The 27,573-nt window shown below is 37.7% G+C and overlaps 2 protein-coding genes across 3 annotated transcripts in view; one reads left to right on the top strand and one right to left on the bottom strand.

The window, feature by feature from the left end:
* The window catches only part of KLHL3 (kelch like family member 3), a 270,507-nt gene that overhangs the window by 753 nt on the left and 242,181 nt on the right, over window positions 1–27,573 (top strand). The window contains exon 2 of one of the 2 annotated variants that reach the window (XM_063604239.1): window positions 343–471. The gene's annotated coding sequence lies outside the window, so the exon portion shown is untranslated. Of the gene's footprint in view, window positions 1–14; window positions 472–27,573 lie in introns of those variants that run through there. The other variant, XM_055112976.3, reaches the window with a different exon arrangement.
* Window positions 537–27,573, bottom strand: MYOT (myotilin). Its single transcript, XM_055112980.2, has 9 exons — window positions 17,617–27,573; window positions 12,603–12,777; window positions 10,993–11,094; window positions 7,752–7,801; window positions 6,517–6,649; window positions 5,030–5,237; window positions 2,414–2,579; window positions 1,631–1,764; window positions 537–1,415 (listed from the first exon to the last, which is right to left on the bottom strand). The coding sequence occupies exons 1-9, from the start codon at window positions 17,970–17,972 to the stop codon at window positions 1,243–1,245; spliced, it is 1,497 nt and encodes a 498-aa protein (XP_054968955.1). The 5' UTR covers window positions 17,973–27,573; the 3' UTR covers window positions 537–1,242.

Raw genomic sequence — 27,573 nt, 5'->3', positions numbered from 1 at the left:
TTATTTCCCTGAAAGAGATGTAGACTGCTGTCGATAAATGCTGTTTTATGTGTAGATAAAAAGCAAAACGGCCACACAGTAGTGAGGGTCAAAAACTACCATCGATGAGAGGAACAGGAGAGGCCTCGCAAAAGGCTGACAGCCAGTGAACTAGAAGCCCGAGAGGAAAAAAAGCTTTAGAATAGTTTTAACAAAAGGATTTGGGCTTTCCTGTACTGGGACTCTCAGCTGTTCACAAAATTATGCTTTCTAAAGTAACAGATTATCTGAAATTGAAATTATTAGAGGAAAAACACCCATATATAGGTATTCAAATTTACATAATTTTTTTTTTTTTTTTAGAGATGGAGTCTCGCTATATTTCCCAGTCTGGCCTCAAACTCCTGATCTTAAGGGATCCCCAGCTCAACCTCTCCCAGCAGCTGGGACTACCGGGCTGTCAAATTTACATTAACTATGAGAATTAAGCAGGTAACCTCTAGAGACTATTCTTATTCCTTTGAGCATAACAGACTGAAAAATCCTGAAAAATTAGAAACCTGTTTGGTTAAAACAAAATCACAAATTCAATAGATTCAGTCCTTTAAGTTCTTGTGATTGCCTTTGAAGTGCAAACCATGGCAAGTCTAGCTTAGTTTCTAGAGGAATTGGCTGAGCTGTAAGTGAGCTTCACACTGTTCTAGAATATAACATTGCTCTTTTGGAACTTGTTATTCATAGGTTTTGCTGAGTGGAGTTTTATTTTACAGATCTAGACTTTTGTGAAGAGGAGACAGTCCGTTTTAAATATTTGAATTTTATTCTCTTTTGACATAAAACTGTGGAACACTCAGATAATCTATACCATGTTAGTATTCCTACAAGAGAAAACGGGTAAAACAGTATTTAGAAAGCAGTACCAGTAAACGTTATTACAAGCATTAGATGTGTTTAAAAAGTTGATACTAATTTATAACCTGTAATTGTTAAATGTGCATGACTTAAATGTTAAAATCCTGTATTTTAAGATAGTCTTCTGCAGTTACAAATCCATATACCCAGATTTCCTGTAGGCTTCACAAATCGGAGGGGTACATAGAATGTGCAAGAGTCAAAGGATAAATAATATTATAAATATATATTAACTATATTACCTAATTAAAACCATAATCTGTTAATACAGCTATGGATTAATTTCAAAAAAATGTAATCAAATATATTACTAATGGTGTAGTTGGCTGTTTCCCAATGTTGGTAAAGTTATTAAAGTTCTTCACTTTCATAGAGTCCAGATTGAGCTGCCAAACGCTGAAATTCTCCTTCTGGGTTAAAAGCTTGTTTTACATTCAAACCTTTCCCATTAAGTGCTAAATATTTGCTGAATGTTGGTCGAACCCGTAGCTGCTTAGGAGCTGGAAGAGTTTGGTTTGGACGTGCTGAAATAGATCACATAAAAGTTGATTCAGAAAACCTGTTGTAACCAAATTGGTCACACTAGGTATTTATTATCAGACAGGAAAAGAAAAAAGAACCAAAACTGATTATATATGGGGAAAATATCTCAAATTTTATACTCTGCTGGGATTTTCATTTCTAATTAAATCTTCCTAGTTAAATCCCTTATAATACTTTGGTTAACAGTATGACATACCCGTAACGTCTAATCTTGTGTTACATGTAGTCACTCCAGCTTCATTAACTGCTGACACAGTATACCACCCAGCATCTTTCTTGTTTACATCTTTTATCAGTAAAGTAACTCTTCCAGTGTTATCTTGATATAAGCTGAAATAAAAATTTTTAAGAAATGAAAGTACAGGAATTATTTCTGTGAAGTGGATGTCTCTGACCTACAGTCAGACTAGGAAGAAAAAAAATTTGAAAATTCCAAAGCTGTATCTATTTATTGCCAAATAACTATTGGTTTTCTTGAATTAAACATCCCCCCTTGGGTGCTGTCTCCCTCTGCTCTTCAATCTGTCCCCTGATGGTCCCTGTCATTCACTCGGGTGTGTCTGTGTTTGAATTTATGCGTATGTATAGGGGAATGGAGGGGTCCTGACCTGTTCCGTTATCTGTTTCCTACCTCCTCCTTTGTTTAATAAAGGCTGAAGCTTTTTGTAAAGAAAGAAAAGAAAAGAAAACATCCCCCTTTAATCTTGTCTATGTCATTTATTTCCTTGGGCCATCTTTCATCATCGTTGATAAAAAGATAAATCCTAGTCTACTTTATGCCTTACATTTCTGATTAGTGGAATCTGGCTTACTGAAGTTTTCTTACATTTTTATCTAATATATATTTTATTATATTATTCTTTAGTGTTTTAAAAACTAGACAAATTGAGATAAATGCATGCCATTTATAATGCATGTTAAAAAGTATAACTGGATTCACCCAAATAAACTATAGTAAGTCTAGAAATACATATCCTACCTTATTCGGTCAGTGTTGAATTGTACCATTTCATTATTTCTTTTCCAGAAAAGCTTTGGTGGAGGTATAGCCGAGATCTGGCATTCTAGTTTCACTGAATCTCCCTCTAAAACTTTTTTGCTCTGTGGTTTGTAGATAAACATTGGTGCTCTTTTATGTTCTTTTGCTATATATTAATACAAAAATTCAAGTATTTAAAATATTATAAAAAAGGTATTAAATCAAACCAAGGTATTATGAAATTTGTATGTTGATATTAAAACGTTAAAAAGCAACAGCAACAGAAAGAAACTTTCAGTAAAAAGACATGCAGTACTATTTTGTTATACCATTCAGAATTCTAAACTCTAATGTAATGATTCATTGAATTGATAATCAGATAATTATATTTCATTCAAACTTAAGTCATATTCCTTTTTTTTTTTTTTTGTTTGAGACAGAGTCTCGCTCTTTTGCCCAGGCTGGAGCGCAGTGGCGTGATCTTGGCTCACTGCAACCTCTGCCTCCCAGGTTCAAGGAATTCTCCTGCCACAGCCTCCTGAGTAGCTGGGATTACAGGTGTGCACCACACCCAACTAATTTTTGTATTTTTTTTAGTGGACACGGAGTTTTGCCATGTTAGCCAGGCTGATCTCTAACTCCTGGCCTCAAGTGATCTGCCCACCTCAGCCTCCTAAAGTGTTGGGATTACAGTCATGAGCCACCGTGCCTGGCCCAAATTTAAGTTATATTCTTTATCATCTCATCTACAGGGAGGCAGCATGAGTGATGGAAAGAGTATCAGACAGCTTGGGTTCAAATTACCTATTGGCTCCATGAGCCATGCCAAATTGGTAAAATTTTGTTTAGTTTCTCTGAGTCTCAGTTTTATCTATTGTTATAAAAAAAAAATCCAGGTAGTAGTGACTGTTGTGTCTACCACACAAAATAATTGTAAGGAACAAATGAGATAATAAACAAAGAGATACTTTGTAAACTCTGAAGGAATGTGGGAATATCAGTAATTATTATGACCTTATTTTCAGCTACCTGAGGGGAGACAGGAAACGATAGTTCAGTACCATAACCCTGGTTTTTCTGAAGGAGAAATGAGATTAAACAGATGGCAGCCAAGATCTCTTTCAGCTCTACTATTGTAGTATTTCTGAAGCCATTGGTACAAATAGGATTTGTCTAAACTTTAATCACTTAAATTGTATGTGTTTTTGAAAATTTCCAGCTCACTAGTTTTTCCCCTGAGATTGAGGCCCTTTGGTATATTATTGAATAATCTTAAAGATTTTGTATTGATCTGGGTAGAATATAAACTCAAGAAAATAGTTTATCCTTTAACCTGATCAAACTTCTGTATAATAAACAGTGAATTATAGCAAAATATCTCTTATGCAATATACAATGGCTTAAAGTATTAAAAATATGGTATGGGTTGAGTATCCATTTTCTGAAATGCTTGGGACCAGAAGTGTTTTGGATTTCTGATTTTTTTTTTATTTTAGAATATTAGCGTTATACTTGTTGAGCATTCTTAACCTGAAAATCCAGAATGCTCTAATGAACACTTCCTTTGTGTGTCATGTCGATTTTGGAGCATCTTAAAGATTTCAGATTTTTGGATTAGGGATACTCAACTTGTATATTTAAAGCACTTAAAGTGTAAAATTTAAAAACCAGACACCAGTTTTATAAGAACTGCTCTACTTAAGACAGATTTGAGACATAAATGTAGCCATACCTGTTTTCTAAAGCAAGTAGGCCTGTTTTGGTTATAATTAGACATTAGTTTCCTAGTAAAAAGGACATAGTCTAAGGCTAAAAGTTGATATTTACTCTTGATTTTTTAAGAAATTTTTTTAAACAAGGTCTGACTGTGTCACCCAGGCCGGAGTACAGTGGTCCAATCATAGCTCACTGAAACCTCAAACTCCAGGCTCAAGTTATCCTCCCGCCTTAGCCTCTCTAGTAGCTGGGACTATAGGTGTGCACCACTATGCCCAGCTAATTTTTTAATTTTTTGTAGAGACAAAGAAGATCTTGCTATTTGTTACCCTGGCTGGTCTCAAACTCCTTGGCTCAAGTGATCCTTCCACCTTGGCGCCTCTTAAAGTGTTGGGATTACAGGCCTGAGTCACTATACCCAGCCTACTCTTCACTTTTAAACTATGTATTTAACGTTTGACAGATTATGATAATTCTGTAATATTATGAGTCAGATTGGTTATTTTTATTATCCTCATTTTGGAGAAACAAAGACCAGAGAAATGATTAGACTAAGATTTTCATTTTGAGACTCTATAGTTACGTCTAGAAATGCTTATGCTTCATTATTTGGTTTGTCTAAAATTGTATGATTTATTTTCTTTCCAGAAAAGCTTTGGTGATAGATCTGTCATTCTAGTTTCACTGACTTTCCTTCACATATCTATATATATATATGTATATGTGTGTATATATATATTTTTTTTTCCTGTGGTTTGTAGATAAAAATGGACATTCCAATAGGTTGTGTAGACATTAACCTTAAATATGAAGTCTGCTGGGCTTTTCTTTTAAAATACTTTCTTTTTTTCAATACTTCTGGATTTTAAGGAATTCTCAAGGGTCTCTTTGGAGGCTTACCAAGGACATCCAGCTGCACAGTGAAGGTGGCTTCTCCTGCTCTATTCTTGGCAACACATGCATAAGCCCCTGCATCTGAAGCTCTGACTACTTCAAAGATGAGTGAATGAAGACCCTTCTCAGACACTATCATTTTGTGCAAATCATCTGATTGAACTGGTCTTCCATTTAGATACCATGACACATCAGGAGCTGGCAGTCCACTCACCTAGAAAGAAAAACACAAGGAGATGGCAGAATTTTAAAGTATTGCATCACTGAAACCTATTTGTCCATATATGAATTTAAACAGTTCCCGTATCTGAGTGGGTTTGTGATTGAAATGCAAAGCAAGAGCTCAAAAGGTATTTATAATTTTTTAAACAAAACATTGGAAATAAGATCCTTGAAATTAACATAGTATTTTTAGACTGTCTCAAACCATAACTCTTTTACATGCAACCTCAGTCTCTTTATGAACTCTTAATTTCTATATTTAGAACATTAATTTATGTTACATTGGTTTCCATAAGGAATATAGAAGTCATTGCTTTTCTGGCTAAATGTGACTGCAAATGAAGTCCCAGAGGTACATATATATGAGGCTTCCTGATCTAATGAGTAATTTTTCTAAAACAGAGTGTTCTTGAGCTATAGTTTGGCATATAAATGGCAATTTGTTAAGTGTTTTTACATAAACTGTTAACAATGGAATCCAAAGCTTTAACACTAACTTGAGTTGATAAGGAATCTGGAAAAAAAATTTTATAAGGAAAAGTTCTCCAAAATAAGGATAAAAAAAATAACCTCTTCTAAAGAGCTTTTCTAGTCTGAGGGACTCTTTTAGGCCAAGAGAAAGCAGGGTGGCTTGAATTTCTTGATAGAGGAGAATTGGAGAGACATTATACTTTAAGGCTGGGCACAGTGGCTCACGCCTGTAATCCCAGCACTTTGGGAAGCCAAGGTGAGTGGATCGCCTTGAACCCAGGAGTTCTAGACTAGCTGGGCATGGTGGCACGCGTCTGTAGTTTCAGCTACTAGGGAGGCTGAGTTGGGATGATGGCCTGAGCCTGGGAGACAGGTTGCAGTGAGCTGCGATTGTGCCATTGCACTCCAGCCTGGGTGACAGAGCAAGACCCTGTCTCAAAAAAAAAAAAAAAAAGGCATTATACTTTAAAAATTATATTGTTCTGATAGCTTCACTTATAAAAGTATTTATTAGGTATACCTATTCACTCAATTAATCCTCATAATTTTTTGGGGTATTTGTTATCCCCTTTTACAGATGAGGAGACAAAAGCACAGAGAGGTTAAATGACTTGTCTAAGGTTGCTTAGCTGGAAGATGGCAGAGCCAGAATTCAAACCCACATCAGTTTGACTTCAGAATTTGTGTTCTTGTCCATTGTACGTACTGCTTTGCAAGCTATGAAGTAGGAAAAGGACATTTTTCAAAACTTAGTATCCCATTGTTAATTTTCCCCCAGTACTTTTGAACCCTTCTCTTACTTTGAAGTCCATTCTGCAGAATCTTCCTTCATCAATCGACATGTTCTCTGGCACTTGAATGAAACGTGGTGGGTAAAATTTCTCCTGGATTGCATCCTGATCATTCACATCTCCCCTTGAGGTTGATCTACTTCTACAAGAATATTTTGGTAACAACTATGCGTAAATATTATCATTGCTTTTCATTTTGCACAAATATAGTTTAGCCATCAATTTTTTTTTTCAATGGAGTTTCACTCTTGTTGCCCAGGCTGGAGTACAGTGGCCCAATCTCAGCTCACTCAGGAGGCTAAGGCAGGAGAATCGCTTGAACCCGGGAGGCGGAGGTTGCAGTGAGCCGAGATCGCGTCGCTGCACTCCAGCCTGGATGACAGAGTGAGAGTCTGTCTCAAAGATAAATAAATAAAAATATCCAAATTAAGTGTTTGACGTTTTTCTATAGTGGTGGTGTGAACATGTATATAGTTATATTCAGAGATGTGGTATTTCAGTTATACCAACCTCCGCTTCTTGGGTTCAAGTGATTCTCTTGCCTCAGCTTCCCGAGTAGCTGGGATTACAGGCATGTGCCACTACGCCTGGCTAATTTTGTATTTTTAGTAGAGATGGGGTTTCACTATGTTGGTCAGCCTGGTCTTGAACTCCTGACCTCAGGTGATCTACCCACCTCGGCCTTCCAAAGTACTGAGATTACAGGTGTGAGCCACTGCGTCCAGCCTAGCCATCAAATTTGAAACCACAGAATCTACTGTTTGATCTGATAGTGTAATAACAATGAAGAGAGGCCTTAGGGCTGTATTTACCTGTGGCATATTTGATGACTATTAGAAATGGTAGCAATTTAGAAACATCTGGTACAAATTGTACATCTTAGTTTCTCTTTTACAGTGCCATGAATTGATGAAGAAATGGTCTATTAAAATGCCCAGTACCCAGTAGATTATTCTTACCACCAAAGATTGTATTATTAGAATTAGGTTTCCATTGTCATGAGAAAATTGTTTAATATAGAAGCATGATCCTGGCTTATTTGACCAAAACATTAAAAAATTCCCCTGTGATAGTTTTGATGATTAACGTCAAAATTTTGGTCATCTTCTCAGACATTAGAAAATACACATTGTATTTTTCAAAAGGTATAGAGTAGGCTCGAGGGCTTTATAAATATTACATTTTTAAGCTGAAAATATTTTAGATAGGAAAACATACATTTCTTTAAAATTAAAAATTTTTACCTTACTTGTGATGTAGGAACTTGCAGTCGCGCATGTTCTGAGTTGTGTTGCTTGAAATTAAAACAAAGTAAGAATGTTTACATGCAATTGTTAGCTTGAATGAAGCAGAATTAAGTAGTTACAGTTGAAAGGAACATTCCTATTTTGGCTGTATTTGAACAGCCCTGATAAGTTCTATATATTCAGCTTTTAAGCCCTTAAAGTACAGTGCACTAACATACTACCACTCTAGCAAGAAGCCCAGAATTAATGGGACTATTCAACAAGTATTATTTATGAAAATTAGCTAGACTTGGAATTGATGGTGGTTCATTTTTCAGATGACTATTTTATGACAAAGGGTGATGTGTCTCCCTGGTGCATTTGAAATGGGAGCACAGAGTACAGATTGTCCTTTAGTAAAACAGGAATAGACATGAAGTCACTTGTATTGGCAGTAGCTGCAGGGTATTATGCCTGCTGCTCAAAAGTGGCACCAACAGCAGTAAACACATATTAGACTGGGAAATTCTTCTCTTTTTAGCTCGTGGCACAAAATCCTGATGGACTCCATGAAAGGTATGTGTAAGGCTTTGAAAAAGCTTTGTAAAATAGCATTAATTCCTGTTTAATAAAGTTATATTTAAGCAAACATCTTTTAGGATTTATATCCGAACAGCAGAAAATTATTTCTATTTGAGAATAAAATCAGGGATTTATGAAAATTATAAGAGAACTAATTGATTAAGTAGTGTGTATTTTGCGTTTCACTGTGCTTAGCACAGTGGGAGATACAAAGTGGAAAACACAGTCCCTACCCAAAGCTGTGTAGGAGCACACAAGATCTGAGTACAAATAATTTGCTTTGGGATGAATCTATTTAGCTAATGTATTTTGTCATTTTTAAGGCAAAAGTCTTACAACTCTGTAAGAATTTTTGGCTAGCCTTAAGGTTCTCTAAGCAAAATATCAAAACAACTGGTCAATTCAGTGATCAAACAAATCAACTAATTTTTTGGTAAAGTAAAAGTAATCCAATTAAAAATATCCAGGCTGGGCACAGTGGCTTACACCTGTAATCCTAGCACTTTGGGAGGCCGAGGCAGGTGGGTCATGAGGTCAGGAGATCGAGACCACCTGGGTAACACGGTGAAATCCCATCTCTACTAAAAATACAAAAAAAAAAAAAAAAAAAAAGCCGGGTGTGGTGGCAGGTGCCTGTAGTCCCAGCTACTCGGGAGGCTGAGGCAGGAGAATGGCATGGACCCGGGAGGCGGAGCTTGCAGTGAGCCGAGATCGCGCCATTGTACTCCAGCCTGGGTGACAGAGCAAGACTCTGTCTCAAAAAAAAAAAAAAAAAAAAAAGGTGAACCATCATCAGTATAATATTGCTTTGAGTAATTCCCCTAATAGTGATGAGTTTGTGTCTCATTTTTGCTGTAATCTTCCATACCAAGTGCAGAGCCCAACATACAAGTAGGTTCTCCATGTAAATTAGTTGAATGAACGAATTCATGAACTGTTTAGTAGCCAAAAATAAATTTAAGTTCTCTTTTCAGTTTGTAGTTCTTGATCTAGTAGACCCTCTTCCATCCTTTTTAGTAGGTGTAGTTGCATCAAACAGAACCAAAAAATTAATTTCAAAGGCCAGGTGTGGTGGCTCATGCCTGTAATCCCAGCACTTTGGGAGGCTGAGGTAGGCAGATCACTTGAGCTCAGGAGTTTGAGACCAGCCTGGGTAACATGGTGAAATCACCGTCTCTGCTAAAAAATACAAAAATTAGCCAGCACGGTGTGCGCACCTATAGTCCCATCTATTTGGGAGTCTGAGGCACGAGAATCACTTGAACTTGGGAAGTAGATGTTGGAAAAAAAAAACCGAATTTCAGTTTTCTACATTTGGAAGCTAGGAATATTTGTGTTCCTGGTTTAATCTCTTTGGCTTCCAGTTTCTTGTGGACTTTTTGGAGGGAATGGAAGGTAACTACGAAGGAAGAAAGAGTGCTAACATTCAGTCTACCTGTCCAACTGAACATTTTTCTTTTTTCTTTTTTGTGTTTGAGATGGAGTCTCTCTCTCACCCAGGCTGGAGTGCAGTGGCGTGATTTTGGCTCACTGCAACCTCCATCTCACGGGTTCAAGCGATTCTTCTGCCTCAGCCTCCTGAGTAGCTGGGACTACAGGCGCGGGCCACCATGCCCAGCTAATTTTTATATTTTTAGTAGATACTGGGTTTCACCATGTTGGCCAGGATCCCCTCGATCTCTTGACCTCGTGATCCACCCACCTCGGCCTCCCAAAGTGCTGGGATTACAGGCGTGAGCCACTGTGCCCAGCCACCAACTGTACATTTTTCTTTGGGGTTAAGTTTACTTGTTAAAATCAAGTTGAGGCCAGGCGTGGTGGCTCATGCCTATAATCCTAGCACTTTTGGAGGCCGAGGCGTTCCAGCCTGGCCAACATGGTGAAACCCCATCTCTACTAAAAATACAAAAATTAGCTGGGCCTGATGGTGTGCACCTGTAATCCCAGCTACTTGAGAGGCTGAGGCAGGAGAATCACTTGAACCTGGGAGGTGGAGTTTGCAGTGTGCTAAGATTGTGCCACTGCACTCCAGCCTGCCTGGGTGACAGAGCAAGACTGTCTCAAAAAAAAAAAAAAAAAAAAATCGATCAGGTGCAAACCTGTGGGATGTGCCACCATAAAGTTAAACCCTTCTTGGAAAGGATACATTTGTTAATCTTAGAACAATTACTCATGAGGGGTTTTTTTTTGGTTTTCAGAAAGCATTGTTTGAAAACAGGAATATAACAAAAGGAATTGGATGTTTCATTAGTACCACAAGTATATTTTAAAACATTGAAATGTTAAACAGCTTATGAGAAAGGTTATAATTACTTTCATTTATAATCTTAATTTCTGTCCTATTGGAGGTTCACAACCCATATATTCCCTGTCCGTGTAGACACTATAGAGAGTCCTAGGTCTAACTGACCCATAAATGTCCTGATAAAAAATAATACCATTAGACTTCTTGTGTTTTGATTTTGTGACGTTGTGTATCCAGGTATTAGAACTACCAGAAAATGGGGTAAAATGTGGTAAAATTATGTATATATGTTTATCATGGCCTCTTTATGTATCCAATGGTGGATGGAACTGACCGACTTTTATTTCAGATGCTATTTATAAGCATTTAGAAAAGCAGACATTTAAAAATCGCACAGAATAAAAATACTCCACTTAGAGCATTTTAACTTACCTGCGAGTCTTGTGCACCACTGTCATCCTGAGCTTGAAACACGGCAGCTGCATTCTGTGGTCCTAGCAATCTGCGAGCCATCTTCTCTTCATATGTTAGACGCTTTAGAGAATTTATTGAGACAGTAATTAGATTTAATAAAAGATGTTTGTACAGGTTTACCTTAAAACCACTACTATAGGTCAGAACTTCAAAGAAGCATAGTTCTATCTATTGAATGATAGATTCTATGTTTTTTTTTTTTTGAAACGGAGTCTTACTCCGTCGCCCAGGCTGGAGTGCAGTGGCACAGTCTCGGCTCACTGCAACCTCCACCTCCTGGGTTCACACCATTCTCCTGCCTCAGCCTCCTGAGTAGCTGGGACTACAGGCGCCTGCCACAATGCCCGGCTAATTTTTTGTATTTTTAGTAGAGACGGGGTTTCACTGTGTCAGCCAGGATGGTCTTGATCTCCTGACCTTGTGATCCACCCGCCTCGGCCTCCCCAAGTGCTGGGATTATAGGTGTGAGCCACTGCGCTTGGCTGATTCTATTTTTTTTTTTTTGAAAGTCTTTTCTTCCATTCAAAGCATTTTCCTTCTATTCTAGTACCATTTCCCTCACTTGCAGTAAAGGTTCACTTAGGCTTTCTTTTTGCTCCTATGACAGGCAAGCATAATCACTCTTAAATAAGGATCTCCTAAGTAAAGGGAAATTCAACCCTTTCCTCTGTTGTTCTGCATGTTCCAGTCAGCTTTGTTTTTGAATATAATACTTCATGTGCTCACATTCAGAAGTAATTTTTATTTAATTTTAATTAATTAATTTTTGAGACAGAGTCTCACTCTGTCGCCCAGGCTGGAGTGCAGTGGCACGATCTTGGCTCATGGTGACCTACGCCTCCTGGGTTCAAGCAATTCTCCTTTCTCAGCCTCCTAAGTAGCTGGAACTACAGGTGCATGCCACCACACCTGGCTAATTTTTTATTTTTAGTAGAGATGGAGTTTCACCATATTGGTCCGGCTGTTCTCGAACTCCTAACCTTGGTGATCCACCTGCCTTGGCCTCCCAAAGTGCTGGGATTACAGACGTGAGCCACTGCACTCAGCCAGAAGTAACTTTTATTAAGTGAGCACTGAATATTTGATTGTACTAACTTCTGATTGAGAGCAGTCCAACTGATAGGCTAAATGTATTTGTATTAAAGGCATATAGTACTGTTTAAAGATAAGTTACTAATATAATATACACAATAAGGACTACATGATAAGAATTATAGGTATAATTACCTGTCAGTATTATACATCAAAGTACACTAAGTTGACTTGACAGTAATTCCTAGTAGTTATTTGGGCATCAGACATATTTTATGAGAGGGTAATATTTAATAACAGAAAAATTTCATTAAACCATTCAGATACATTTTTCATTTGCTTCATTCTTTTACTACTGTAAACCAAGAGGTGATTTCATGCAGAGAGAAATGGAATAGGGCCCAAATATTCCTTCTTTTTAGATAATCTTATTCCTTGTTGATATATGGACCTAGATCTGTGAGCTAGAACTTCCTTATTAAAATTAGATTTTATAGTTTAATTGGCCTTTTGTACAAAATAGACATCTTGCCCACTTGATTTCCATTATGAAGAAGGGTGTCCTTGCATTTCAGCTTTCTTTCCAAATCTTGAATCAAAGCTTCTTTTGATCCTTGTATTTCATGATCAGGAGTTCTTGGTATGGGCTTAGCATTTGCAGTTTGGGATGGCTTTGCATTTACAGGTTGGCCAGCTGAGGACTGTTGATAGCTTTAAAAAGGAAAAAGAAAAGATTTTTAAAAAGAAGGTCTTGGCCTCATTTTGCAAATTACCTTTAGATATGTTGAGTTTACCACTTAGTACTACTAGTATTATTAAAAACAAATTGCCCTAATAACAGTCAAGAAATATTTTATAAGAATGGTTACTATCTTTTTTTTTTTTTCCTTTTGGCAAATGGAAATTAAGTGTCAGGAGGAAGAATTTAGATTAGACATAAGGAGGATGTCCTTCCTTGAAGATCTTCCCTAAGGAATGTGAGAGTAAGTCTAGTTAATGGCAGCTTGAGAGCTCTTCCAATCTTATGACTAATTTCTTTAATAAAATTTTTTTTTAGATTCTGGGAGTACATGTGCATGTTTCTTACATGGGTATATTGTATGATGCTGGGGTTTGGCCTTCTAATGATTCTGTCACCCAAGAGGTGAACATAGTACCTGATAGTTAGTTTTTGAACCCTTTTCCACCTCTGTCCCTGCTTTCTGCTTTTGGGATCTCCAGTGTTTATTGTTTTCATCTTTGTGTTCATATGTACCCAATGTTTAGCTCCCACTTATAAATGAGAACATACTCTATTTTATTTTCTGTTTCTGTGTTAGTTTGCTTAGGATAGTGGCCTCAAGCTGCATCCGTGTTGCTGCAAAGGACGTAATTTTGTTCTTTGTTATAGCTACGATGACCGAATTTCTTGTTTGATTTATGGGTAGATATTAAGTGGTGGTATTCTGGAGCTGGTTCATATGGGCTGATTTTTAGCATCTTTTCCCAGCTTCCTATGATTTCATGTTATAGTTTGAAATTGGTTGTGGTGGAAATATTTACACCAGGGAAATCGGTAAATATCACAAATAATGACTCTTTTGTCCAATGATTGTTAGACATTTACCAGCACACCACTGGCTTGTAGTGAATAATCTTTTGCTTTGAATGGAGTCTACTGTTTACACAGTCATTGACTTTCCTGTAATTTCCAATTCCTATTAATTTCATATTCTAGAAAATCCAAGTATGGCACTATATAACAGCAAATAACTTCTAAAGTAATGACAGTTTCTTCAATACTACTGAAGTGATTTTTAGAGAAAGAATGGGATGATTTGAGGAAGGAGAAAGAAATGTAAACTGGAAAAAAGCAAATAAAGTCTTTATTTCAAATTTTGATCCTAAATTTTTTCTATGATGTCCTTGCCCCTCCCGTATTTCCCTTGTTGATTCTGATAAGAGGATAGGGTGGTATTTAGAGAGTCCTGTATTTTTAGATCTGTTAGGTAGCTTAAATGTATCACAGTGCTTTATTCAGTTTTTACCTAGTTTATCCATTCAGAGCCCTGCAGGGGCTAATCTTTATTTTTAATTTTTATTTATTTTTTTGAGATGGAGTCCCGCTCTGTTGCCCAGGCTGGAGTGCAGTGGCGCGATCTCGGCTCACTGCAACCTCTGCCTCCTGGGTTCAGGTGATTGTCCTGTCTCAGCCTCCCAAGTAGCTGGGATTACAGACACCCGCCACCATGCTCAGCTAATTTTTGAATTTTTAGTAGAGATGGGGTTTTGCCATGTTGGCCAGGCTGGTCTCAAAGTGCTGACCTCTGGTAATCTGCCTGCCTGGGCCTCCCAAAGTTCTGGGATTACAGGCTTGAGCCACCGCACCTGGCCTGCAGGGACTAATCTTTATTAATCTATTTAATGTGAGGAAACTAGCCACTGCCCTCAATGAGTATTTTACCATTATTATAATAAATGTTCTCTGGCTATCCAGATGAGACAATCTTGGTCTCTTCTCTGAAATGATCCTTTCCAAATATTCTCAAGGATCATTAAAAGGACTTGTGAGCTAAGTAGAAATGTATTTCCTCCAAGTAGGGCCAGAGTTTTAATTTTTACTGGCTTTGGGAACTTGGTTAGTAATCATTAGATTGTAAACATTCTGGAGAAAAAATATGTCTTATTTGTTATCATTATATCATTTATATCCACGAACACAGAGCATGGGTATAGGAGATACTATCAGTTGAGTGAATGAGTGATTTTCATAGTATTCAGGACACTCTATTGAAAGCTAATGATACACATTTCCTCTCCTGACATTTCAGGTCTTAAGATCTTTATGGTTGTCTATATAAATTTTTAAAGTCTGATTTGTTCAGTTAATAGCCAAACAAAATGTTTTTTAAAATAGCGATTTTTTTTTTTAAAGATTGAATTCCTAGATCAAAGTGGCAAAATCTCTTTGGCCTTATAGATCTCATATTTTTTCAATCGTATGGAATTATAATAGCCCACTTTTTTTTTTTTGAGACGGAGTTTCATTCTTATTGTCCAGGCTGGAGTGCAGTGGCATGGACTTGGCTCACTGCAACCTCTGCCTCTCTCTATGTCTCCCGGGTTTAAGCGATTCTCATGCCTCAGCCTCCCAGGTAGCTGGGATTATAGGTGCCTGCCACAACACCCTGCTAATTTTTTTGTATTTTTTTTTAGTAGAGACAGGGTTTCACCATGTTGGCCAGGCTAGTCTCAAACTCCTGACCTCGGGTGATCCGTCCACCTTGGCCTCCCAAAGTGCTGGGATTACAGGTGTGAGCCACACCTGGCCTAGCCTACTGTTTTTTTTTTTTTTTTTTAATGCTAGCTTATCATCTTTATAAGTCACACATTTGTTAACGTGAATTAGCATTAAATAATTGTTTTTAGACTTGTCATATCTGGGAAATTCTGAATATATCTGAGAAATCCTGAAGGATTATCAAAACCAATCCTGAGAATCACTGATGTATATGTAACCTCAGTCACTTTGTTCACTGAATACTCTCATTATTCCCAGTTTAGGTGGATTAAGTGTTACAACTTGATAAATGCTCCCATTTACAAACTAATAGTACGTTTGCACACTGCTTTATAGGTCCTTTCTCTATCATTAATTACCTAACTATTTAATATTGCTACAGACCAGAAAATTGAAGCACTGGGTAGGTAAAGTGCTTGCTGAATTTCACATAGCAAGCTTTTTGGAAGGAACAATTGAGTTCCCCTCAATTTTCAGTCTGTGGTTTGATCATCTGGGTAAAATGTTTGCCTAAGAGCTTCCTATTGATGAAAATCTAAATAAAGCTTTCAAATTTCTCTAGGTCAGAATCCAAGGGATTATTTTGGAAGTCAGGGCGAACTGGAGCCCATAATAACGAGGGAGTTGTGCACAAATGTTCAAAGGGCCAGGGCTTTCCACTCTGTACAGCTGGACACGAAATGGGTATCAAGTAGCTATGGGAAGATTAAAGAGTTATCTGTGGTTGCTGAAAATGGAACAGCTAAAGTGGATCTTTGATCTCTGGTTTGGGGACCTCCTAGGCTTTATTTCTTATTATGTTTTTGCCTTTCTTTCTCTTTTCTTAAGTCTTTGATAACTTTCTTTTCTGGGCAGTAATTTGAAATATGATTGAAAGACTTTACTAAGAAAAAAAATTCTTTTAGATTTTAAAATGCTAATATAGGAAATATGGAAATAATAGAAAGCTAGATGGAAAATGATCATCTGGGTAAATATAACCAAGAAAGATCTATGTATTATAAAGGGAATTTGGGAGGGAAGAGAAAGAAAGGGCTCTCAATTATTAAAAACATCCTTTTAAAATATTAGGTTAAACCTGTGAGAATGCCATTTTTGTAGTTCAAAAACAGTTGACTATCAGCCATTTCAAATGGTTCAACTTAATATCTGTAGGATTCTAACAAATGTTTTTGGTTTTCCTGATTTTTATTTTTTAAAATATTGAAAAGGTTTTTTTTGCAAGTTGAATTGCTATAGGCAGTTCAACTAGATTTCCAAAGTTGTCACCAATAATAGGAGTTTGTAGAAAAATTAGCCTCTAGAGAAGACTGCGAGAAATTAGCAGAGTTGAGTGAATGTATTAGTAAGCCTGCAACAAAACATATTCCATCAGACAATTTTTGAGATGCCTCTGATTTAATTCTCTGATGTTCCAGCCAGCCAAGGAACAGGAAAGCTGATAGCCTTTAGTTTGCATAAGCACAAGGTATTCAGTTCATGTTTTAAAAAAAGCATAACCACCATCTCCTTTTTCATACTAGGTTCTCCTAGGACAGTCTTAGGGTAGTGGAAATAGCACATGTTTACATAAGGCCCCAGTATTAGTCCCTGTATTTAGATCAACCCAACTAATTTGAACAAGGTGTGGTTTTAATTACCAAACGAAACCTTAAGGTCATAAGCCTTCATCTATTCAGGCCTTCCTTCTTCTGATCACAGTAAGGAAAATGTATACATTCCAGGGTCTGAGTTCCAGGTTTTTTTATTTGTTAATTTAAAAATTTTTCAGCCAAGTGGATATTCAGGATTAGAGGGGAAAAGGGATAGGAAGAAAAGACTGAGAAGAAACTTAATAGCCTCTGCTTATGTGAGAGGAAATCCTATCTGAAGAAGAGCAGACAGGTGTTCATCTTAGCCAAGCCCAGAACCAGAGGAATTAAATTTACAGCATGAGGAGCTTAGCTTAGAACTAAAGGAAAAGTTCATTGTTCTTTGGTATGTGAGAAATTATTTTTTTCAAAGATGGAAAATAATGGGTAAATAATTTTATGGGGTAATAGGTAATTGGATTCAGCGCAGCTTGGACACTGGAGAATAGTCAGATGACCTCTTATTGCCAGTACCCTGGTTCAGCATGTTCTAGTAGAACTATGGAATGAGACTGTAAGGTCACATTGCCTTTTTAGATAGTAAAGAATGAACTGCAGCATACCCCCAAAACTCCTACCCCCTCGCAAACTCCTCAGATATAAGTTCACTGTACATGCGGTATATAAAAATTCACTTACTTGGAATCCATAGCGGAAGGGATTTTACTGATATTGTAATCAGGCTGTGATGGTAATATGGAGCTGAGGAAGCTGGCTGGGGACTGGTTATAGGTGGTTGTAACCCTTTGGCCTGGGTTGGAGCCAGCAGGCTGCTGGGGAGAAGCAGGGAAAGCAGAGGAGGACATGGTGATGTGAGAGCTCAGTGTTGAGGAGGCAGAAAATCTTTGCTCTGTACACTGGCGGGGCTGGATGATAATGGAAGACTGTTTGGTCTGGCTAGAGAAGCTGGAGGTTTCTGGTCCAGGAGGCTGCAATCTGGAGCCACATGGGTTTTGGGACTGGATGAAGTGTTTTGGACGTTCGTAGTTAAACATGCTTAGTTGGTATATGGAAGATGAAGGCAAATTATTACTATAATGATTTGTTCCTGGAAGGGTGGGGCCCTGAATTTGGGGCCACAAGCCTGGAATTACGGAAGGTTGTAAGGAATCAGAAGCAACCTTGGTCTGCTCTTCCTTGTTGAGATCCTGAGAATACTGTGCTCCTGGCTTTGGTAGAGTGAGCTTCTCTTGAAGAATATTGTTCCTTCAAAAGGAGAAAATAATTGTTACAATATTTGCTTAAACAATAACATTGTTTATTTGACATCTTTCAGATCTGATGTGCTTTTTCTTTTCCTTTCTTTCCTTCCTTCCTTTTGTGTGTGTGTGTGTGTGTGTGTGTGTGTGTGTGTGTGTGTGTCTTGCTTAATCGCCCAGGCGATCATAGCTCACTGTAGCCCCTCCAACTCCTGGGCACAAGCGATCCTTCCACTGCACCCTCCAGAGTAAGGACTACACATATAAGCCACCACGCCTGGCTAATTTTTCTTTTTTTCTTTCTTTTTTTTTTTTTTTTTTAGTAGAGACAGGGTTTCACTATGTTGCCTAGACTAGTCTTAAACTCCTAGCTGCAAGCAATCCTCCCGCCTCAGCCTCCCTTGGTGCTGGGGTTACAGGTATGAGCCCCCGCACCCAGCTGAGCAGATTGCTTTTTAACCTTACAATTCACTGCTTCTTTTTCTCTCCTTGATTCCAAATTGACCATATTACTAAACTAGATATTAATTAAGGAGTGACTGTGTGTATATGTTTGTGTAGAATATATGTTACAGGCTGCATTCCAGAGCCACTTATACATTTTTCTGTTTTTATTATGTATTTTTAAACAGAATCATACCTTATAATTCTGTTATTTTTAGATTATACTTCCTAGTTGTTGGTCTTGATGTTCTTTTAATTATCTAGAGTTTTACTTTTTATTATTTGTTTAGTATGTATTTTAGACTAATTTTGTTTTTTGGTCTTTTTTTTCTTTTTTTTTTGCCACACCTTTGGAGATCTCAGACTAATTTTGAAATTGCTTTAGCTCTTTTACTTTTTCTTTTCAAATGGCAAACAGGAAGCATAGAAGTAAATAAGACACATATGAAACTAGTCTATACCTTACCAAGAAAAGACAGGTGCCATTCCTCCTACTTAGCTCTGTAGTGGGCCTCCTGCCTTCCTACAGTACATCCTCATTTTTTCTTAGATGAAACATTTGCCATGAAAATCAACCTTGAAGGATTATATTTGCCTCTGATTTTTTTTCCATTAGTACGGTAAACCTAAGCGGGACTATATATAGACATTACACACAAAGACTAGTCCTATAAATTGTTTTAACACTAATCCTGTTTTCATTGAAAATATCAGATAAATTGATTCAAAATACATTTGCCTATTTTGTTTCATCTAGTATAAGCCAATACTGAGATAATGACAAATCAAACTTTTAACTGAAAAATTAACCAAATTGTTTGTCATCATTGAAACGAAGTCTTCTAATTATTTTAGTTACTGTCTTGGATAAAATGTTAATAAAACTTTTCCAGACCAAACAGTTTCATCCTAAATAATAGGATACCTTCAAAAAATAGTATTTCAAAGCTGCCTATGTAGTTTAGAGTTAAATTAAAACTAGCAATTTTAGGAAAAAACAGAAATGCAACTAAACAGCCAAGAGAAAGACGCTATTGAGAAAGAATACTTAAAAAGTTAAATATTCCTTAATTTCAGGTTTATGAACACAAATACATTAAACTAGAATGCATTTTAGAAATGAACTACTTTAGGCATTTAAAATGTTGGGGAAAAACATCCTGAAGGAGGGCCTTGAGTAGATCTAAAAAAAAAGTCTGTTTCAAGGCAAGTAGTTTTGTAGTTATCGGTTTATTCAGTCTGTTGCAGAATTGAATCCAGAGTTTGATTCCTAAATTTCTTTCTGGGCAGGTACATTATTGAGACTCATTTCAGATAGCAAGGAATAAACCGCTTATAAAATAGTAGATATTTTCCAGAAACAGTTCTCTTTTTTTCTTTACATATATTTTCAGAATGGCAACTGTCTTGTGCATGTTGATATTGGCCTACATTGTTAATAATTAGTGATATTTTTAAAAGCCCAATTAAAAATATGTTATTTCATAAGTTTCATTTTATCCATGTGTCAAAATTTTATGCAGACATTTACGCAGGTAATCCTGTATTTTATGTTTGTAGTTACTGTTCAACAATTTAATTCTATAATAGATTCTGTTATATGACAGTGTCATTTTATTCCAAATAATGTTAAATGAATTTCAAAGATTTTTATAAATAAAGTACTATTCAGTCTCCTTTTAAAAAAATCTTAACATTTTTTTCCTATCTCTAATATAGCATAGACTTACACAGAAGACTGATAGAGGATATGTTGCGTTCATAAGACATCACCACAATTACATCAGATCAAGTGTCCCTTTTCAAGGAAAAATGGTGATTTAAAAATAATGACACACAGCTATCTTTCCTTCTATCATTTGTATAATGCCTTCCAGTCTCAATGAAATGAATGAGTCGCTTTCTCTTTAAATTTTTGTGTAATACCATTATAATGTTGTGGCTTTCAAACTTTTTATCTGAAAATCATCTTTGTATACACTCATCTGATTTGGACAAAAAACAAAAACAAGACCTAAAAGTGTAGTAGGAATAAAGAAGGGACTTACCCGTAGTTCCAGAGGGTGCCAGCTGGGTTTAACCCACTATTGAAGGGAAGGAAGAGGCATCTCCTTCCCTCACAGACTAATCTAGTGGCTCTGTGCTTAGTATTATAGCACCACTGACTTTTATCAGCTGCCAAACAGTGACATCTGATGTGCTTGCCTGTCCATCTACCTATGCTGGCATGTCAAAGTAAGAGTCCACAATCTAAACAATATCTCACATGTCTTAGTGGTATTTAAGGAGTGGGATTACATGAACTTCTCTTGCAAGCCTCTTTATTTCAGACGTGAATTTTGACTATGAACTTTAGCAAGCTCATGTGAGGGAAGGGCAGTGAATAGGGAAATGGGAAAAATAGAAAAAAAACCCTCTTATTTCTTTATTATGGTGGGGACTTTGAATTTTCCCAGTTTAAGAGAGAGGACTAAAGGGAAAATAATATTTCAAGAGTGGAGTTCTTCTATCTATTATACTAAGACTTCTCCAGGAATAAGACCAGTGATAGATGGGCTCCCAGTTGATCTGTATTGCATAATTCTTCATCTGAAGTCTTTTTTCTTTTGCCTAATGAGAGTAGGATTCAATAATAGATTTGAGGTCTCTCAGTACTAGCAGTTTGTTCTGAGGTGGAGGGCAGTCTGGGCAAAGCAGGAGACTGAGGTCATAGTGACATGTCACTGGGAAGGTAGGGAGGTGGAAAAACATGATGGTGTTTCTTGAGCAAGTTTTCTGAATCTGTATGGCATATGCCCCTTTTGCCTAGTACTTTTATTCTGAAAGAGTTTTGAAACACTTAAGAAACAACCAAACAAATAAGCAATCTATATAATTAGAGCTGTCAATGCATGTTCATCTCCCTTTATTCCTAACAGTTAGTTTCCTTTCACTTTTTGTCACAGAGACCATCATGGTATTTAGATTTCCATTTTTGTGCAGGGAAGTAAATAATTGCAGAAGAATAAAATGTCGAATCAGCAAATGTGGTGAAGTAGGGTAGGTGGCATGAGGATTGGGCCAAGGGAGTAGAATTATCTCCATGGGGTGGCTTCAGTTCCCCTCCCTCATGGGTAGATACCCCAATCTTGATTGAATTAACATGTATATTAGAATCCAGCAAATAGATGTTTGAGCACATATGAGCCATATAAAATCCTTCACAGCTGGCCAAGTAGGTGTACCTTTCTTTGGTGTTCAAAGAAAGCTTGATAATTTCTGCCTGGGCGTGCAGCCCTTAGTAGAAAAAGCATGCTAGACTTGGTGAGTAGGTGGTTGCCTACAAAGTCTTATTTCAGGAGTCTCCCAAAATATTCTTCAACATCTGTTCACTGATATTTCAAATTCCATTAATAGAGACAAAACCTTTCCATCTAAATTAGAGAGACTTAAAATGCAAATGCAAGTGATAGAATAAAAGTAATAATAGCCAATATATAGCATTTATTATGAGTAAGACACTCCTTCAAGCATTTTATTTTATTATTAGTTTTTTTTTAGAGACAGGGTCTTACTCTGTCACCCAGGCTGGAGTGCAGTGATATGATCAGAACTCACTGCAGCCTCAAACTCCTGGGCTCAAGAGATCCTTCCTCTGCAGACTTTCAAGTAGCTAGGGCTATAGGCATGCAGCACTATACCCAGCTAATTAAAAAATTTTTTGGACAGACAGAGTTTCGCTATGTTGCCCAAGCTGGTCTCGAACTCCTTGCCTCAAGCGATCCTCCCATGTCTGCTTCTCAAAGCACTGGAATTATAGGCATAAACCACATGCCCAGCCTATCTATTCTAAGCAATTTTAAATGTGGTATATGTGACTGACATTTGGTTCTGCTGGAGAACAGGGTTTGATTAGGGCATGGAAAAGGAAATAATAGATTTGAGGTCTCTCTGTACCAAAAGTTTGAGGTATACCTCACCAGCCAAGTAGGGAAGACATCCAGGACAACCTGCTAAATTCCCAATTTTGCCTACAGCAGGTTCTAAGCATACTACACTTGAGGAAGAATTTAGTTCTGCTTACTCTTTGTCTTTCAAGCTTTGCCTCTTCTCTAGGTCTTTGTAAGATACAACCCAGGTTACCGTGTGTTACATGTGATAGCCTTCATGGTACGTCAAGGCTAAAGTTTTTGCTATAATAGGGGGATCAAGGGATGATTTAGGAAAGGTAAGTAGGTCCTCTTTTATGATACCATTCTCGGTAGTCGGGGGCTATATTAATAATCTACTGTAAATCTGTTTGTTCCTGCCTTTTAATGTTTGATTTGCTTTTTTGAATGGTGGTTTGTTTCCTCACAAATATAGCTATTTGAATGGTTTAATTGCCTATTTGAGAAAAATCATAGACTCTTAAGACTGGAATTATTACAATGCCAGATGGGTGAACTTTTACTACAACCTGCTCACAAAGACAACCTTTTCCATTTCTTTTTCTAAATTATCAGTAAGGGCCTTCAGTAAATTATTCAAATGCCTTACAAAATATAGTAACTTCCTACTATCTCACTGAAACCTTTCCTGTTACATGTTAAGGGATTCCTTGTCTATCATCAGTTTCAGAAACAGAGTAGCTATTTAACTGTCTCTCATTCTTCCCTCTTCATATATAGCTCTTGTCTTTCAAAAATATAAGATATATATGCCATTGTAAAAAAAAATGGTGCTGTGAACTTCTTCTAAATTCGGAGGTCAGATGTGTGTGATGAAACTCATTTCTGCTATATCAACTGAAAAGGAAAATGTCACATTGGGGATGGAAGAACTAAGGAGTGAAGAAAGTTTTATTTTAGTTCACACAAATTCACTGTGGTTATTAAAATTCTGCATAGATATATAATGAAAGGGAATCCCATTGTAGCATTTGTAATTTGAAATATCCAGTCTAACATTTGACTCAATCTTATATTATTCTCAAGCAAGAAATAATAATGGAATCCATCGGGTTTGGAGTTAAAGAATACAAATGATAACATTAATTTGGCTAATGCTCTACAACTTTCTAGACATATTTACCTTTTGTTATCTGTTTTTGGAGACCTGAGTGTGAGGGCCCACTCCACCACATACATGCTGTGTAGCCTTAAACAAGTTGCTTAAACTTTGAGCTTTAATAACTAATCGAAAAATGAGGCTAGGCAGGTTGGCGCATTTCTGTAGTCCCAGCTACATGGGAGGCTGAGGTGGGAAAATCGCTTGAGCCCAGGATTTTGAGGCTGCAGTGAACCATGATCACACCACTGCACTCCAGCCTGGGTGACACAGCAAGACTTGTAACCCAGACTCACAAAAAAAAAAAAAAAAAAAGAGTAGCACAAGGTTTACCAACCTAAATCAGACGATTGATGAGAGACTCAAGTGAAATGGGAAGTCATATAATGGACATTCTGTAGGTTTATCTCCTTAACTAGATTAAAATGTTTCTGAGAGAGGGACTGTTTACTACTTATTTATCTTGGCCTAACACAGTGTGGCTCATAGTAGACACTCAATAAAAACTTGTTAACTTTTATGGAATATTTACCCAATAGTTTTCTCCATAGGTGATTTTACTAATGAAGATGGTCATGTGTTATGAAAGATACTAACTTATAAATTCAAGGTCTTTTAAAGTTTTATTTATTTGCTTATTTTTGTTTTTGAGATGGGGTCCCACTTGGACTCCCAGGTTGAAGTGCAGTGGCATGATTCATATCTGTTGCAGCCTCAAACTCCTATGCTCAAGTGATCCTCCTGCCACAGCGTCCCGAAGTGTTGGAATTACATGTGTGAGCAACCGTGCCTTTTAGAGCTTTAAAGGCTCACTTTTTTTTTTCTTTCTTTCTTTTTTTTTTTTTAAAAGACAGGGTCTTGCTCTGCCCTCCAGGCTGGAGTGCAGTGGTGAGATCACAGCTCACTTACAGCCCTGACCTCCCCAGCTCAAGCCATCCTCCCACTTTAGCATCCCAAGTAGCTGAGACTACAGACATGAGCCACCACACCCAGCTGATTTTTGCATATTTTTGTAGAGATGGGGTCTCACTATGTTGCCCAGGCTGGTCTAGAACTTCTGGGCTCAAGCAATCCACCCACCTCAGGCTCCCAAAGTGCTGGGATTATGGGTGTAAGCCACTGTGCCTGACCTAGGCTCACTATTTGTGTGTGTGTGTGTGTGTGTGTGTGTGTGTGTGTGTGTGTTTGAGACAGTGTCTCGCTCTGTTGCCCAGGTTGGAGTGCAGTGGCGCAATCTCAGCTCACTGCAACCTCCGCCTCCTGGGTTCAAGTGATTCTCCTGCCTCAGCCTCCTGAATAGCTGGGATTACAGGTGTGTGCCATGACACTCGGCTCGGCTAATTTTCGTATTTTTAGTACAGACGGGGTTTCACCATGTTGGTCAGGCTGTTCTCAAACTTCTGACCTCATGATCCTCCCGCCTAGCCTCCCAAAGGCTCACTATTAAACACAGGTACTTAGAAAAAATTTAGATAATCAGTATTGGCCATCTTCCCAAGGCAAACCCACCATGCTCTCTCACCCAGGCTGGAGTGCAGTAGTCTGATCTTGGCTCCTTGCAACCTCTGCCTCTTGGGTTCAAGCGATTCTCATGCCTCAGCCTCCCAAGTAGCTGGGATTACAGGCATGTGCCACCACGCCTGGATAATTTTTGTATTTTTAGTAGAGATGGTGTTTCACCATATTGGTCAGGCTGGTCTTGAACTCCTGACCTCAGGTGATCTGCCCGCCTCGGCCCCACAAAGTGCTGGGATTACAGGCATGAGCCACCACACCAAGCCCCTAGGTTATTTTTTAAACAATATTTTGATTTGAGGTTTGTGTTGGGGGGTGGAGAAGTAGCAAATGGTGATGGATTGTGTTGTTTTAAACATAACCTGGTAGGAAAATTCACTTAACTGAATTATCTTTACATTTGTAGGTTTGTTTTCCAAACACAAGGACATTTCTGTTTTTATTCTAAGGTCTGTTTTTCTTCATGGATAAAGAAGAAACCTGTATCACACAATGTTTTACATTTTTATATTGAGATAGGACACTGAATTCTATTTTGGGAAGAGATTCCACTTCTTTAAAATCTTGTGTTATTTCAGTATTGATTTTTCTTTTCCTTTTTGTTTTTTTTTTGGAGACAGAGTCTCGCTCTGTCGCTCAGGCTGGAGTGCAGTGTCATGATCTTGGCTCACTGCAACCTCCACCTTCTGGTTCAAGCAATTCCGGTGCCTCAGTCTTCTAAATAGCTGGGACTACAGGTGCACATCACCATGCCCAACTAATTTTTTTATTTTTTATTTTTAGTAGAGACGAAATTTCACCATGTTGGCCAGGCTGGTCTTGAACTCCTGACCTCAAGTGTTCCACCTGCCTCGGCCTCCCAAAGTTCTAAGATTACAGGTGTGAGTCACCGTGCCTGGCCTGATTTTTTTTTTCAATAAGTCTGTGTAATAAACCCTTAACTGTGAATCTAAGCACAGGGCTTAATATTTCAGCCATGGTGAAATGCATACTGAAAAGCAAGGGAGGACCGACATAAAGTGACTCATGTCAGAATGCAAACTCCCTGAGGACAGGAGCTTTGTCATGATCTATCTACAGAACCAGGAATATTTGTTGAATGAGTGAATGTTGGGTCTGTCTCCCTTTACTATTGTGCTTGTAGCTCAAAAGTATTTCCACTGATGGTACAGAAATCCTTCTTTGGAAACTGGATCTCATGTTCATTATGACTGGCTGGTTCAGGAGTAATTGGCATAAAGTTTATGGGGGTATCGTTTGGATTTGTGTCCTTTGTGTAGGTTTTGGTGCTCCAGAGAGAGGAGGCCAGTTTTGGAGAAAATTTGCTCATGGATAACTTGGGAGGACGCTCTGATTTCTCTACTACTTTCTTTCAAAAATATAATTAATCATGAGTTCAGATGGAAACAAAGACTCTTCCTTTTGGCTCAGGGCTGAATTGTAGCAAAGAGATTTTGAAGAGTTATTACCTGGGGAAACTAAGAGTTTGTTGCAGAAGCTGCAGTGCCAGCCTCATTTTCTGCAATACACTTGAACTCCCCAGAGTCTTCAGGAAATGCTTCTGTGATAATCAAGGTACAGACTTCCTGTGGAAAGAGAAGAAATTCAACTTGATTACTGTATTTGGATGCCCCAAGTTAGCAAACATATAGTGTGGGAGGATGTTGGGGAGAGTAGGTACTAGGAATACATAGCTTATTCCTGAGATTAAAAAAAATCCATCTGATTACGTATTTTATCTTCTCAGTGGGCTCATAAAGATAAATCTTAAAAATACAACCCCATTGGCTGGGCGCAGTGGCTCATGCCTGTAATCCCAGCACTTTGGGAGGCCAAGGCAGCAGATCACCTGAGGTCAGAAGTTTGAGACCAGCCTGGCCAGCATGGCGAAACCCTGTCTCTACTAAAAAATTAGAAAAATTAGCCAGGTGTGGTGGCGGGCACCTGTAGTTCCAGCTAATCAGGAGGCTGAGGCAGGAGAATCATTTGAACCCAGGAGGTGGAGATTGTAGTGAGCTGAGATCGTGCCACTGCACTCCAGACTGGGCAACAGAGCCAGACTCCATCTCAAAAAACAAAACAAAACAAAAAACCCCATTAATTGTACATTTCAAAATAGCTAGAAGAGAATAATTTGAATGTTTCTAGTGTAAAGAAAAGTAATTTTGGTGATGCATATCTCATTTACCCTGATTTCATTATATGAATATATTATTACATATACCTTGAAAATATGTACCTCTAATATATATCAATAAAATTAAAAAAAAGTCTAAAACAGTCCCATCATGGTTCTTATCAACTGCCTCTTAGACATGTTTGTTTTCTCTACTAGACTATGAAATCCTTGAAAGCAGGGATTACATTTTATTCCTTGATTTCTAGATTTCTGTAGCTTTAGTCCTATAGA

The sequence above is a fragment of the Pan paniscus genome, chromosome 4 (assembly GCF_029289425.2).
Source record: "Pan paniscus chromosome 4, NHGRI_mPanPan1-v2.0_pri, whole genome shotgun sequence".
Taxonomy (NCBI): domain Eukaryota; kingdom Metazoa; phylum Chordata; class Mammalia; order Primates; family Hominidae; genus Pan; species Pan paniscus.
This window is presented reverse-complemented; position numbering and strand designations above follow the sequence as displayed.